This window comes from Cygnus atratus, chromosome 25 (genome assembly GCF_013377495.2).
Source record: "Cygnus atratus isolate AKBS03 ecotype Queensland, Australia chromosome 25, CAtr_DNAZoo_HiC_assembly, whole genome shotgun sequence".
Lineage (NCBI taxonomy): Eukaryota > Metazoa > Chordata > Aves > Anseriformes > Anatidae > Cygnus > Cygnus atratus.
The window spans coordinates 2,139,366-2,153,777 of record NC_066386.1 but is presented as its reverse complement, the minus strand read 5'-3'; the positions used below and the strand labels follow the sequence as shown (position 1 = coordinate 2,153,777).

General features: G+C 68.9%; 3 protein-coding genes across 3 annotated transcripts; 1 reads left to right on the top strand and 2 right to left on the bottom strand.

Annotated features, from left to right (window-relative positions):
- Nucleotides 1-484: 484 nt before the first annotated feature.
- HSD17B1 (hydroxysteroid 17-beta dehydrogenase 1) lies at nucleotides 485-2,009 on the bottom strand. Its single transcript, XM_035568516.1, has 6 exons — nucleotides 1,904-2,009; nucleotides 1,637-1,798; nucleotides 1,215-1,394; nucleotides 1,035-1,128; nucleotides 754-937; nucleotides 485-655 (listed from the first exon to the last, which is right to left on the bottom strand). The coding sequence occupies exons 1-6, from the start codon at nucleotides 1,998-2,000 to the stop codon at nucleotides 485-487; spliced, it is 888 nt and encodes a 295-aa protein (XP_035424409.1). The 5' UTR covers nucleotides 2,001-2,009.
- Nucleotides 2,010-2,390: 381 nt separating this feature from the next.
- NAGLU (N-acetyl-alpha-glucosaminidase) lies at nucleotides 2,391-6,623 on the bottom strand. The gene is made up of 6 exons (XM_035568515.1): nucleotides 6,232-6,623; nucleotides 5,353-5,500; nucleotides 5,121-5,267; nucleotides 4,889-4,974; nucleotides 4,459-4,715; nucleotides 2,391-4,334 (listed from the first exon to the last, which is right to left on the bottom strand). Exons 1-6 carry the CDS (start codon nucleotides 6,621-6,623, stop codon nucleotides 3,118-3,120), a joined length of 2,247 nt encoding a protein of 748 aa, XP_035424408.1. The 3' UTR covers nucleotides 2,391-3,117.
- Nucleotides 6,624-7,415: 792 nt separating this feature from the next.
- Nucleotides 7,416-10,849, top strand: LOC118259164 (serine/threonine-protein kinase 17A-like). Its single transcript, XM_035568498.1, has 7 exons — nucleotides 7,416-7,510; nucleotides 9,024-9,236; nucleotides 9,465-9,609; nucleotides 9,690-9,816; nucleotides 9,897-9,945; nucleotides 10,168-10,347; nucleotides 10,429-10,849. The coding sequence occupies exons 1-7, from the start codon at nucleotides 7,416-7,418 to the stop codon at nucleotides 10,679-10,681; spliced, it is 1,062 nt and encodes a 353-aa protein (XP_035424391.1). The 3' UTR covers nucleotides 10,682-10,849.
- Nucleotides 10,850-14,412: the final 3,563 nt, after the last annotated feature.

Here is a 14,412-nt window from a genome sequence, read left to right as displayed (position 1 = left end):
CTGCCCACCCACCCCGCTACTGCATGCTGGAGCCCCGGTACTGCCACCCATACCCCGCTATCGGCTGCTCAAACAGCCCCGGTAGTGCCTGCTGGAGCCCCGGTACCAGTCACTAAAACAGCCCCGGTACCGGCTTCCCAGTCCCAGTACCAGCTGCCCAGCCCCAGTACCGGCTGCCCACCCAGCCCCAGTACCGGCTTCCCAGTCTCCGTACCGGCTGTCCAGCCAGCCCCATTATTACCCCCTTGATCCCCCATACCCCCCACTCGAGCCCTCCCCCCCACACACACTGGAGCCCCAGTACCAGCCACCCAGAGCTGGCGATGCCCACCACCCACCCACCCACCCATCCTTGCCCCCTGCCGGTGCTGTCCTGCCCCACAAACAGCAGGGACGGAGCCGGAGCTGCGCGGCAGCAGCAGGGGTTTATTGCCAGCACGGGGGGACCCATCCCCTGCCGCCGGTGCTCTCCCGGCGCCGGTGCTCAGGGCTGGTCCCCGCCGTCTTCATCGGGGCCGAAGACGAAGTCGTGCATGGCCCGCACGTAGTCGGAGCCGTCGGGGCTGGCCAGCTTCAGGCGCGCCAGCGGGGCGAAGAGCTGGGTGGTGACGCAGCGCAGGGGCGGGCAGGGGGTGCCGATGGCCTCCAGGAACACCTGGCACCGCAGAGGGCTCAGCCCTGGACCCGAGCCTCCATACCATCCCATCCCATCCCATCCCATCCCACCCCATCCCCATCCCCATCCCACCCTACCTGCAGCACCTCCTCCACCTCCTGGGCCGCGTCGCGGAAGAGGCCGCGGCAGTGCCGCAGGTACCGGCGGTAGAGGCGCTGCGTGTCGGCGTCCAGCCCCTGCAGCTCGCTGCCCTCGGGGTCGGCGCGCTGCAGGTTCTGCAGGAAGCCCGTGTGGACCGGCCCGCACTCCACCAGCGTCACGCTGCGGGAAGGAGCAGCCCCACGGGGGGGGCCGTCAGCCCCGAGCCCCTCCGGCCGCAGGCTTCGCGCCCCTTCCCCGCGCCGCCGCCGGCACTCACTGGATGTTGAAGGGCCGCAGGACGATGGCCAGGCTCTCGCACAGCCCCTCCACGGCGAATTTGCTGGCGCAGTACACGGAATTGAAGGGCACCCCTGGGGCAGAGCGGTGTTTTGAGAGCCGGGCTCCCCCCGCCCCCCCCACCAAGCCAGCGCAGCCCCCCCCCCCAGGCAGCGCCCACCTTGCAGCCCCCCGACGCTGCCAGTGACGAGGATCCTGCCGGCCCTGTGGCGCTTCATGGCGGGCAGGAAGGCCTGGATGGTGCGGATGGCCCCGAAGAGGTTCACCTCGAACACCGTCCTCATGGCCTGCTCGGAGCACGTCTCCAGGGGGCCCATCAGGCCCACCCCCGCGTTGCACACTGCCGGGGCACGGCCCCCGTGAGCTGGGCACCCTCAGCACCAGGGCGGTGGATTGGGGATGGGGACACGGGGACCAAACCCCACTTCTCCTCCCTGCACCCCCAAACCCATCCCACCCCATCCTTAGGGCTGCAGCACCCCCCAGCCCCACGCAGGACCACCTTGGCTCATCCTATTATTTGGCACCCGGTCCCGGCTGATCCCCAGGGAGCCCCCCGGGGGGGGGCAGTGAGAACCGTACCCAGCACGTCCAGCCGCTGCCCCTGCACCCGGCGCGCGGCGGCGGCCAGCGAGCGCGGGTCGGTGACGTCCAGCTGCAGCAGCTCCAGCGTTTCGGGGCAGCCGCCCCCCAGCCGCTCCCGCAGCCGCTCGCCCTTGGCCAGGTCGCGCATGGTGGCGAACACTGGGGGAGAGAGCGGGGCCGCGGGGCAGCGCTGCCGCCCCAGGGACCAGCGGGGGGAGACCCCCTTGGTGCCGGGCCCCCCGCGGCGCAGCATCGCCCCTTTACCTTTGAACCTGCGAGCGGGATCGGCTGCCAGGCGGGCGGCCAGCCCCAGCCCGATGCCCGAGGAGCAGCCGGTGATCAGCACCGCGGTTTGCTCCATGGGCACCGCGGCAGTGCCGGGCCCGGGGGGGCTGCGCTGTTTAAAAGGGCTGGGCAGGGGCCCCCTCCCTCCCTCTTCCCCTCCGTGTTTTGTCTGCCCGCTTATCTCAAGGCCCCTCCACCTGCCTCCCTCTGCCTTGATGCTGGTGCAGCTGCCGAGATAAAGACCCCGCGGCGGAGCCAGGATCCCACCCTGGGGAGGAGGCGCGGGGGCACCAGGGGAAGGCAGCCCCCGAGCTCCACACCAGCCGGGGACAGCCCCGAGCAGCAGCCCCACAGCTGGCCGTGCTTTCTTCCCCCTCAGGGGAAAAAAATCCCAGCAGCGAGCTGCTCCCTTGCCAAATTTCAAACAAATTGCACGCTGGGGAGAAGCGGAGGAGCCTGACAGCACTCAGTGTCCAAGCCTTTAATAGCTCTGCAGGCTGGAGCCCCCATCCTGCCTGGGGCCAGAGAGACCCAGGGCCACGCAGCCTCGGCCCGAGCCCCAGCGAGGGAAAGAAAAGGCACAGAAAAAGCCCGGCCTGAGGAGCCCAGCCCCAGCATCACCGCAGAAAACCGCCAAGGCTCCTTCAGTGCCACAGGAACCAAGCTCGGCGGCTGGCCACCCCACCAGGAGGGGAGCCAGGGGGCACAAGCCACGGGGCAAGGCTGGCTCCCTGCTGCTTGGCCAGGTGCTTGTCCTGGGGGGGACATGCCAGCCCCTGTGTCCGTTTGTCCTCTGTCCCTCTGCACCGTCCCAGGTCCCACCGAGTGGCCAGCGGGGCAGCAGAGAGCCCTGCCTCCTTGCTCCCTGCCGTGGGGCGGCTCAGCTCCAGTGGGGCGGGTGTGGGGCAGCCAGGAGGGGCCGTCAGGGCTGAGCACGGCGCAGCAGCGGTCCCTGGAGCACAGCCTGCCCCACAGCTGGCCACCAGCCCCCTCCGGGGCTCATCTTGCCCCCACAAACAAAGCACACAGCCTGGTCCCAGCAGGGCTCTGCGCCTTCATTCCAGCACTGCCGGGACACGGCAGTCAGGGAGGGACACGGTGATCAGGCGAGGAGCTGCGGGAGCCTCGATGCGTGAGGACGCGGGGTCTCTGCCCTCCCTCCTGGGGGAGGCTCCGAGAGGCACGGCCCCAAATCACGCTGGCCCAGCCCGGCTCCGCTTCATAGCCCCGGGGTAGTATTTGAGGAAAAGCTTCCTGGAGATCTCCAGCGTGTCGCCGACGGGCGTCGTAGGGTAACGCTTCTTGTTGTAGATGAAGCCCCTCTCCACCTGGAAGACAGCCTGGTTGAACTGGTCCTGGTGGAAGGGGCTGCCCGAGTTGAGGCTCTCCACCAGGAGAGAGACGAAGAGGCTCCAGCGGACGCCGTAATAATCCAGCACCAGCCCCCCCAGCTGCTTGTTGGCGTAATCCAGGATGTTCCCGCTCGGTCCCCAGAGCGTCACCTGGTTGCGGGCGTTCATCTCGTACAGCTCGGCCTCCCGGTCGCTCGTGGCCGCGGCGCGGGCGCTCTCCAGCCAGCGGCCCAGGAGGAAGAGGCCGTGGCTGGAGAGGAGGCTGTCGAGCTCGGGCAGCAGGTCGTACACCAGCACGCCGCCGGCCGTCAGCAGCTCCGGCAGCGCGCGGCTCTGGAAGGCGCCGCGGATGCTCAGGTAGTAGTCGCCCACCAGCTGCTGCACCGCCTGGCGCGTGACGTCCACCAGGTCGTAGCGGTAGGTGAGGCTGGAGCCCAGCGCGGCGCCGGCGCTCAGCAGCAGCCTCCAAGCCTCGTAGACGTCGCTGGCGTTGTACCAGAGCCGCGCGTCCATGTGCAGGGACGGGCGGCGCACCAGGGGGCTGCGGTTGTGGTTGACGCAGACGCCCGTGCAGTTGTAGGCGCTGCGGAGGAGCAGGCGCCAGGCGGAGGAGGCGGCGGCGTTGGGGGCGCCGTAGCGGCGCTGGGCGTAGCGGGACACCCAGGCGGGGAGGTCGAGGGGCTCGTGGCGCCAGCCCAGCTCGTTCATCAGCTCGTACACCACGTCGTTCTGCTCGATGCCCTCGGGCGCCAGCCCCGTGCCCACCATGGTGGAGTTGGGGAAGCGGCGAGCCTCGAAGGGGCCGCGGTTGATGGCCTCCACGGTGCCGAAGAGGCCGTGGTTGCCGCCGAAGTTGTGCAGCATGCACCAGATGAAGGGCTGCCCGTAGAAGGACTCCGTCCACGGGTAGACGGGCTTGGACTCGGCAAAGAGGTCGAGGACGATCATCCTGCCCAGGGGCACGCCGTGCAGCAGCGCCCGCACCTGCGCCGGCTGCCAGAAGTCCGGCTGGTGCTGGAAGAGCCAGCCCTGCATCAGCCACAGCGCCTCGGGGTCGGCTGGGGACAGAGACACGGGGTGAGGCATGGGGAGCACCCCCAGACCCCACTGCCACCCTCTTATGGAAGTCTTTGGGGGTCTGCCTAAGCTCAGTGCCCCCACGCGGCCCCAGCCCGGACCTACCTCCCGTCATTGACCTGAAGACGGCGTTGCTGACCCTCGAGAGATAGGTGGGGTCGGAGGACAGCGGGCTCATCTCGTTGAAGGTGTCGGCGCTGTAGATGTGGTCGGTGCCGAACTCCTTGATCAGCTCCTTCAGGAAGAGGGTGCCGATCACCTGGAACATGGGGTCCTCGGGGTCCAGCAGGTAGGTGCAGGAGTAGGTGCAATCAAAGTGGCTCCAGCCCCCGAGGCGAGTGGCGTTCACACGCGGGAAGACCCTGAGCCGGAGGGCAGGGACGGGGATCAGAAGCAGGACGGGACCGCGCGCTGGGCACGCTGCACGAGAGCCCCCAGGGGTGCCCGGTGCTGCCCGAAGGTGGGACCCGGAGCCAGGACCCACTGGGCAGGGAGCTCAAGGACCTTTGGGGTCTGTGAGCGCAGCCGCACGTACCGGAGAACCCCCTGCGGCACGTGGCCGGCGAAGGCCGGCAGCACCGTGATCATGCCCAGCGAGCGCATCCTCTCCACGATCCTGTACTGGGAGAGAGGAAGAGGAGGGAGGAAGAGGAGCGACGGGAGAGGAGCCCCGGGCCCTACGGGGGGTCTCTGGGCCCCGGGAGAAAGAAGTCCGCACCCAGCACCACCCCAGCACGGCGGAGCAGGATGAGATCCCCCCCCGGTACCTGCAGATAGAGCTGCTTGAGGTGCCAGGCGCGTGGCAGCGGCCCTGCCCAGCCGTGGAGGTTCCCCAGGCGGTTCCACGCCAGGAACGCCGGCCCCGTGAAGTAGGCGTCGATCTCCGACTGGTTCAGACCCAGGGACAGGTAGACCTGCGGGCAGCCCGGCCGTCAGCTCCCCCCTGCCCGACGCCCACCACGGCCCCGTTGCAGCCCCCCGGCCCCGGGGATACTCCACCTGCTGCCAGACGAACTCCTGCCCCACGAAAGCCAGCGCCAGGTTGATGCCGCTCAGCGCCATCCAGTCGATCTCCCGCTCCCAGCGCGCCCAGTCCCACCAGGCGTAGGAGTAGCTCTGGGTGCAGACGTTCTGGTAGTAGCGGTACCTGGGGCAGAGCGAAGGGGTGCTGACACAAGGACGGGGGGGGCCCCGGCCCCCCGCTGCCTCCCCCATTACGTAAGGGCGAGAGCCTTTTGTCCCGGGCTAACGAGGTGTGAGCGGTGCCCGGCTCCGTGCCCGAGCTGGCACGGACGGGCTGACCCGTGGCACGAAGGGCACCGGCAGAGCCCCCCCCGTACGGACGTCAGCAGCACTGGGGGGAGCCGGGACAGGAACAGAGCCCCCAGGGTGCCCCCGCGCCCAGGGGACCGGTGCGTTAATGGGGTCCCCAAGGCTCCCACACACCGGCAGCACTCGGTGCGTTAACGGAGCCCCGTGCACCGGTAGCATTTGGGAGACCTGGTGCATTAACGGAGCTCCCGGTGCCCCCCTGCACCTTCAGCAGCCAGAGCAGTAACAGAGCCCCCTGGGAGCCCCATGAACCGGTAGCATCAGGGAGCCCGGTGCATTAACGGAGCCCCCGGTGCCCCCAGGTACCGGCAGCACCGGGGAGCCCGGTGCACTAACGGAGGCCCCAGCACCCGGTGCGTTAATGGAGCCCCCGGTGCCCCCCCTGCACCTTCAGCACCCAGGGCAGTAACAGAGCCCCGGGAGCCCCGTGCACCGGTTGCACCGGGGAGCCTGGTGCAGTAACGGAGCCCCCCGGTACCCCCCGCACCACCACCCCCCGTCCCGTGCCGTCCCGTCCCGCCCCGTCCCGGTGCGCAGCCCCGGTACCGGTTGGGGGTGGCGACGCGGATCTCGGCCGGTACCCGCGGCAGGGGCTCGGGCAGGCGGAGCTGCGCCCCGGCCCACGAGAGGTGGCAGCCGCAGAAGTCCCGCAGGTAGCGGTACAGCCCGGCGGCGGCCGCCACGCCGCTGGAACCGGTCACGGCCACGGCCACGGCGGCACCGGGCGGCGACAGCAGCCGGTACGCGTCGGGGCCGCCCGCCGCCAGCGCCCCGTCCACCGACAGCGCCACGGCGGCGGCGGCCCGGGGGCCGAGGAGGCGCCGAGCCAGGGCCCGCACCGCCGCCTCCTGCCGCCGCTCCGGTACCGGGGCCCGCACCGCCGCCGCCGCCAGCAGCAGCAGCGCCGCCAGCGCCGCCACCCGCAGCGGCCCCGCCATGGCCGCGCTGCCTGGCCCTGAGCGACGTCCCGCTCCGCCAATCCGCGCCGCCGGCTGAGGGGCGGGGCCGCGGCGCGGCCAATCGGAGAAAAGGGGGCCGGGGTGGGGCCGGGGAGGTGGGCGGGCCGGGGAGGTGGGCGGGGTCGAGGCTGAGGGCGTGGCGGCGGCGGGCGTGGTCAAGGGAGGTGGGCGTGGCCACGGGAGTGGGCGTGGTCGGCGTATGGGACGCGGTGGTGACAGTGGGCGTGGTCACGGCGGTGGGCGCGGTCACGGCGGTGAGTGCGGTCATTGCAATGGGCGCGGGCGTGGCACTGGGCGTGGTCGCGGCGCTGGGCGTGGTCATGAAAGGGGGCGTGGTCGCGGCAGTGGGCGGGGCCCGAGCATCCTCCCCGGTGCCGGTACCGGCGCTGGGTTCCCGCACCGGGCCCGCTCCGCCCTGCCCCGCCCGGTGCCCGGTACCCGGTGGGACCGGGGCCGGGACCGTGGTCGTGGTGCGGGCGCCCCGCGGGCACCGCCGGGGCTGGGCACCCCCGGGAGAGGCGGAACCGGCCCGGTCCCGGTCCCGGTCGGCCCCGCTCGCCCCCTCCCCCCCCTCCCCGCGGAGCCCCCCCGGTCCCCGCGGCTCCCCGGCCGGGCGCTGCTCCGGGACCCCGGGACCCGCGGCGGGGCGGGGGAGGGCCCGGCCGCGGGGCCGCCCCCCGGGGGAGGAGGGAGCGCGCTCCGGCTGCGCTTCCCCCGTTGCGCCGGGAGCCGCGGGCCCGGGCGCAGCGGCTGTGCCGTTCCCGGGGCAGGATGAGCCGCCCGGGGATGCTGGCCGGGCCCCGGAGCCCGATCCGCACCGAGCCCTTCGGAGAGGGCTTCGCGCTGCTGGGCGGGGAGCTGGGCAGGTAGGAGCGGGTGGGGGCGCACCGGGGTGTGGGGGCACGGGTCTGGGTGCTGGGGGTGCTGGGGGGGGGGGTGCGGGGAGCGTGGGGGCTCGGGGGGGCTGGGGGGTGCTGGGGGGAGCGGGGGGGGAGCAGCAGGGTGCCGGGGGATGCAGCGCAGGTGCAGCAGGGGTGTAGCAGGGATGCAGCAGGGTGCGGGGGGGGTCAGATGCAGGGGGGGATGTAGGGGGGCACAAATGCAGGGGGAAACGCAGCAGGGGTGCGGGGGGGACGCAGCAGGGGTGTGGGGGGGGCACAGCAGAGTTGCAGCAGGGGTGCAGTGGGGACACAGCAGGGTGCAGGAGGCTCAGCTGCACCAGGGACGCTGCAGGGTCCTGGCAGCCCGGACGGGCAGGAGCTGGGCTCGGGGCTCAGCTGGGAGCAGGAAGGGGCCGAGGGGCAGCCCCGGGACCCTCCCCGCACCCACGCTGGGTGCCCAGGCTTTGGGGCAGGGGGTCCGGCCTGCAAAAGGGCAGCAAAGGGCCCGGCACCCCGTGCGTCCTGCCCCCCTCACCCTCCTGGGCACCTCGCTCAGCCCCAGCCCTGCCGGTGGAAGGGCTGACAGCCAGCCCGGGGGCTGTTGGAGGGGCACATAGCGGGGGGGGGGACCCCTCAGCTGGCACCCCCCCGGGTGGCCGCAGCGGTTCCCACCAGCGCAGGAAGCGTTTGCCAAGAGCCTGCGGTGTCGTCACCACCTGCGGGGCCTCGGGCCGGCATCGCCTCCGCTCTTCTGAGAATCCACCCCCGGTTCCCCATTTCTCTGGGGACGGGGACAGGTCCCAGCCCTACAACTGGGGGCACCGAGGGTGCCGGGGCTCTGCCCGCAGCGGGGGTCCTGGGGTTCCCCAGTGCCCCCCAGGGACCCGCAGGCAGCTGGGTCCTCTCCTGCCCGGTGCCCAGCTCCTGGCAGCGCCGCGTGCTCGAGCTGCGACCGGCAGCGTGCTTCCACGCACCCCTGCACACCGTGCCCTCCCCAAAGCCCCGGAGGCCTCCGCGCTGCTCGCACCGATGCCGAAATTTTGGGGCCAGCAGCTGCGGAACTGCCATTTTGGGTACGCCTGCGCTTCCTGTGGCAGGTGAGAGGCAGGGGCTGGGGGCCCCGCAGCGCCTCGCTCAGCAGCGCCGTGTGGTTTCTGCCGGGCCGACGGAGCCGGGTCTGTGCTTTCCGGTGGCAGAGAGGGAGGCCGAGCCTCCCAGGCAGCCCCGCAGCTGAGGCCTGCTGGCTCGTGACACTTGTGGCTGCGAGGACTGGCACCACTGGAGGGGCCCTACGGGGCATGGGGTGGCTCGTGGGTTGATGGCCCTCCCGCAGCACTGGGTCCTGCGTGGGCAGCGGGGTCCCCGTGGGGCACAGCCTCTGATTTTCAGACGCGATGCCCCGCTCCATCGCCCCGAGCAGTGATGCTGGACCCGGGGCCCAGGGGTCCCTGCTCGCCCCCATCCCCGGGGCGCCCCGCTGACGGCCCTCCCTGCGCAGGGGCAAGTTCGCGGTGGTGAAGAAGTGCGTGGAGAAGGCGACGGGCAGAGAGTTCGCTGCCAAGTTCCTGCGGAAGCGGCGGCAGGGCGAGGACTGCCGGCCCGACATCCTCCACGAGGTCGCGGTGCTGGAGATGGCGGCCGCCAGCCCCCACGTCATCGGCCTGCACGCCGTCTACGAGACGCCCCGCGAGATCGTCCTGGTGCTCGAGTGGTGAGTCCGGAGCCGGCGCTCGCCTGGGAAACGCTTCCAGCCCCGCTTCTCACCCGGCCCCAGCCGCCGAGCCCCGGCCACATCCTGCCCGCAGAGCCGTGCTTGGCTGCCTCGCACGGCATCCCGGGGCTTTGCACCGGGCTCGTCCCCGGGGCCGTGCCCCCACCGGTGGCTGCGTGGGGTCTTTGCCCCCTCCGCCGGCCCCTCACCGCGTGGCTCCGCTCCCAGCGCCGCCGGCGGGGAGATCTTCCACCAGTGCGTGGCCGAGGAGGACGAAGCCTTCACCGAGAAGGACGTCGTGCGCCTGCTGCGGCAGATCCTGAGCGGCGTGGCCTTCCTGCACCGGCACGGCGTCGTCCACCTCGACCTCAAGGTACCGGCCTGGGGCTGGGGGCTGCGGGCAGGGGCTGGGGTGGAAGCAGGACCACGCTGATGCTGTCCCCTGCCCGTCAGCCCCAGAACATCCTGCTGACCCGCAGCAGCCCCCCGGGTGACATCCGCATCGTGGACTTCGGGCTCTCGCGGCGGGTGGATGCGGTGCAGGAGGTGCGGGAGATCCTGGGCACGCCGGAGTACGTGGGTAAGCGCCACGGTGGGGCTAATCCTGCACCGGGCTCTGCTGCGCTGGGCCCCTCTGAGCTCCCCCCTTGCTCCCTGCAGCTCCAGAGGTCCTCAGCTACGAGCCCATCAGCACGGCCACCGACATGTGGTAAGGGGCGTCCGCGCACCCCGACCCTGCTGGGAAGCGCCGCGGTCGCCTGCGTCCTCCGTGGGAGCTGGGCTGAGCTCTTGGGGATGGCTTGGGAGTAGCCACATCGTGCTGGTGACGTCCCCGCGGTCCCAAACCAGCACGTCCCCGGGTCCCTGTGAGGTTCAGGCTGCAGCCGTGCCCCCTGGCCGTGCCCCCCGGCTCAGCGCCCGCTCTCCGCAGGAGCGTGGGGGTGCTGACCTACGTCATGCTGACGGGCGAGTCGCCCTTCCTGGGGGACAGCAAGCAGGAGACGTTCCTCAACATCGCCCAGGTGAACGTGCGGTACCCGGCCGAGCTCTTCCAGGGCATCTCCCCGCTGGCTGTCGACTTCCTCCGCTCGCTGCTCATCCGGGACCCCAGGTACCCGCCCGGGCATCACGGCTGGAGCCACGGGGCTGGGGGAGCCGTGGGGCCGCGGTGACCGTCCCCCTCTGCCCGCAGGGAGCGGGCGCAGGCCCAGCAGTGCCTCCAGCACCCCTGGTTGGCCCTGGGGCCGGACGCGGCCGTCGGGCTGGCAGCGTCGGAGCAGGCGGAGGAGGATGCGGAGCCCCCAGTTGGCCCTGAAGGAGACGAGGAGCTGGTGCTGGTGGCCTCCTGCACGCTGCGCTGCCCCTGCCCGCAGCCCGGGGAGGCTGAGCCGGGGGGGAAACCGGTGCTGGCCCCCCGGGAAGTGGCCCGGGAGGTGCTGAGCTGAGGGCGGCCGTGCCACCGGGCAGCAGCAGCTCGGACATTGGGTACGGCCAGCGGGGCTTGGCTGGGAACCGGCGTCCCGGTGAGGGCAGTGCCGGCAGCCCCAAACCGGAGGAGCCCCGGGAGTGGGCCCCGGGGGGCTCAGCACCGGGGTGCTCAGCCTGCAGCTGCTTGGAGCAGCTTTGCCATAGGATGGCCCCAAGGAGGGGGCTCGGGGTGGGGGGCTCGGGGCTTTGCTTGCTGCGCTGCTGGGCACAGCCACGGGGAAGGCACCGGGGGCCCGCTCAGTCCCAGCGGCCGGGGGCTGCGCGGGGGGGGGGTCCCGTGACCGGGACCAGGACCGGGGGAGTTCCCGGGGCTTCGTCTGCAGCCGTGGGAGCGGCCGGGCAGGGCCGGGGCTGGCACCGGTGCCCGCATTGTTCTGGTTCTCATAAATAAAGGTTACGTTTTCTACCCCGCCTGCTCCACACCCGCGGGCTGAGCCGGGCTGCGGCGGTACCGGGCCGGGAGGGGGGCACCGGCACCGGCACCGGCACCGAGCGGGGCTGGGGGCAGCCGTGCAGCGGGAGCCCCCGAGCAGCGGCAGCTCCGGCCTGAAGAGGGCACTGCGAGACCGGGCAGCGGGCGGGGGAAGCGGCCCGAGCCCCCCCCTCCGAGCCCCGGGGTCACCGGGCGGGCGACCGGGGCCGCCCCCGCTGCCCTGCCCGGGGCGGGTGAGGCTTCGGCTGGCCCCGGGGGTCGGGGAGAAGACGGGGAAGGAAGGAGGCGGGGGCAGCCCGGCGGCCACGTCCCTGTGCTTGGTCTCCATCGGGTGCACGAACGTGAAGCCACGCCGGGAGGGGGTGCGGGTGCCCTCCTGGGCCGCCCGTCTCCCGTGGGGGCTGCGGGAGGGCACCCACCCACAGCGCCGTGGGCGCTTCCCAGGGCAGAGCCGGGCTCAAGGGACAGCCCCGACACCTGCTCCTGGACAGGGACAAGCTCAGGGCTCCTCCGAAATGAGGCCAGGGCTCCCCAGGGCCTCCCCTGCACTGCCCGGGGCCGCGGCCAGGTCCTGCCCTAGCAGCCAGGAGCAGGGGGTGGCCGCGTTGCCTCCCAGCCCTGAAAGCAGCCAAGCAGAGCTATGGAAACGGGCGGAAATATTTGGATTGCACGCGAGGAGCTCGCTCTGGGAGCGGTGCAAGGGGTGAAAGGGGAGAGCAGCCCCTGGACACAGCTGGCACCCAGAGCAGCGGGGGAACCACCTCCCTGCACGGGGCAGGCAGCCTCCAGCTCCAGGGACAAATTCAGGCTGCCCAACCCCGCTCCTCGCCCTCCCCGATCCCCGAGACATTAGGAGACGGGAAGCACAGCAAGCTGCAGCAGCTTCGAAAACACAATCAACCCAAAACCCCGCGGCAACCTCCCTTCCGCTCCTCCTGCGCATTTGGAAAAAAAACCCGCAGGCAGCTCCAAGCCTGCAGGAAAGGCCTGAGTAAACACGGCCCGGGGGGGCTCTGTCCTGGAGCAGAGCGTGTTTGCCTCAGCCCCATTGGAAGGGCATCCGCAAAAACCAGGTTTAATCAAGGTTTAGTTTGTAATTCCTGCATCTGTGCTTGGTTCAGCAAGTTAGCAGGGATTTAGCGGGGCAGGGAGCAGCCGAGGCAGCCCTGCTCTGCCCCAGCTGGCCTCGGTTCAGGCTGGGCACCGGGGCTTGAAAAGCACGGAGACATTCCAGCCGAGGCACAGGCACGCTGCTCTCATTTTACAGGCCTGCTCTCCCATCCCCTCTCTTCTTAGCGGCCGCCAAGGTGACAGAAAAACCCAGAGCAGGAAGGTTTAAGGGCCCCGCTCTCCCCCAAAGCCTCCCCAGCACCAGGGGGAGGAAACAAGGAGAGGCCACACCAGAGGTAGTGCAGTTAGTTTAATTTATAGTGACCATCAGCAACACGTTCCACCTGGGCAGGACTGCCGTCACTGCTCCAGCTGCATTTTGATTTTGGCTTTCTGCAAACACCCTTGTAAACATACAGCAAAGTCTGCCTGTAAACACAGCAGTGGCCCAGAAGGTGACGAAGTGCAGCTCCGCACGCACGCGTGACCCCACCTGCACCAAGTGCACACACGCTTTTCCCCTTTCCCCCATCGTTTTCAACAGCCCTGCACTGCGTGGCCTTTCTTCTCCAGATCCAGGGTACGATGATTCTTGTTACTGGTTCTGATCCGTCCGTACATAAATACTCCAGATCCACTGTGACGATTAAAACCAACAAGTTTACACACAACACTGAGACACACACACACACACCTCACTGCTCCTACAGCTACATCACGGTGAGGAGGGCAAGAAATCTGGCATCTTGCACAGGAGAAAAAGCAACGGCTGCAGTGGGAAAATACGGCAGAGACTCCATTGCCATGGAGACTTTTTTGGGAAGACCCTTTGGGGAAGACCCAGCCTCTTCTTCTCCCTTGAGGGCCCTCCTAGACCCTGAGACGTACCATCGCCCCGACGGCGTAGGCAGCGGTACCCTCTGCTTCTGCAAGAGCTGCTCTCCCGCTGCTTGTCACGTGCGCAAGGCGTTAGCTGGATGTGCCAGGACCTCTGAGGGCTTTGCAGCCCTGGGCTTTGTTTTTTAAATGAGAAAAACCAAGACATCCCAGCTGGTACTTGGCGGTATCTGAGTACATACGGAGTCGGACACCGTCCACAGGTGCAGCGGCAGCCCCGCACAATGGGGACACGTGGCTACAAGTGTAAGAAACACCAGAGCACTTGTCCAACATGCCCCACGTCTGTCCAAAAACCACCCAATCTCTCTCTCTGTACCCATCTTTCCAGTCATGTTTTTAGGCTGATCTGTGCAGGCTGGCCCCAAGGCACCTGCACACAGGCCTGGGCTAGCAGCAGCACAGCAGCAAAGCCCCCGTGCTCACCAGACTCCAGAAACGAGCAGCAGAACGGGCCACCGAGCTTTGCCTGGGATATCTGAGCTCAGTTAAAGGAGCATCTCCTCTCCATGAAGGAGAGGAACCAGCTTTTTTTTTTTTTCCCTCAAGGACCAGCCCAGGCAAAGGCCAGGTGTTTCCCACCACTAGGGCACAAAGAGAACCACCCTAACACTTAGCTGAGGCCCCTTGAGCCGTGCCCCTTCATCCCAGCACCTCAAGCCTTGTCCAGAGTTCAGAGAAGAGCTGAATTTTCAGCAAAGGGTAAGAGTTTGTTTTTTTTGCTGTTTTTGCGGACGTTAAAAACATTGCACATGTGGAAGCACTGAGAGTAGGAGAAGCACACCCTGAACTGCCCGTTGCTCATAATTTAATCAGAGGCAGAGACACGTAGATCGCACATGTAAAGCTTCCTGTAAAAATCTCTTTTCCCGAGCAGCAAGCTTTATGCAGGCTGCAGTTGCCATTTTTTCTTCTCCGTGTGCTTTTATGCCCACTCAACTGTAGCTGCATTTTTCTCATGCTGCCCCTGCTAAGCCTGCCAGGAAGCTCACAACACGAGGAGGCACTATTTACCACCACACTGACACTTCATGCACTTAGTATCTTCAGTGGTAAACTAAAAAAAAATTAAGGAAGGAGCAGTTTCTTTGATCCAGTGTCACTCGTTACTCGAGAACGTCAAAGCTCTCTGGCTTTGGAAATTCCGCGGTAACACTCGAGTCTGCTGCAATAAGTTATTTTTCACTAGGGGAGGAGTACATGCAACTCAGACACACCGGGACAGTACTAGCCATAGATCACAGATGC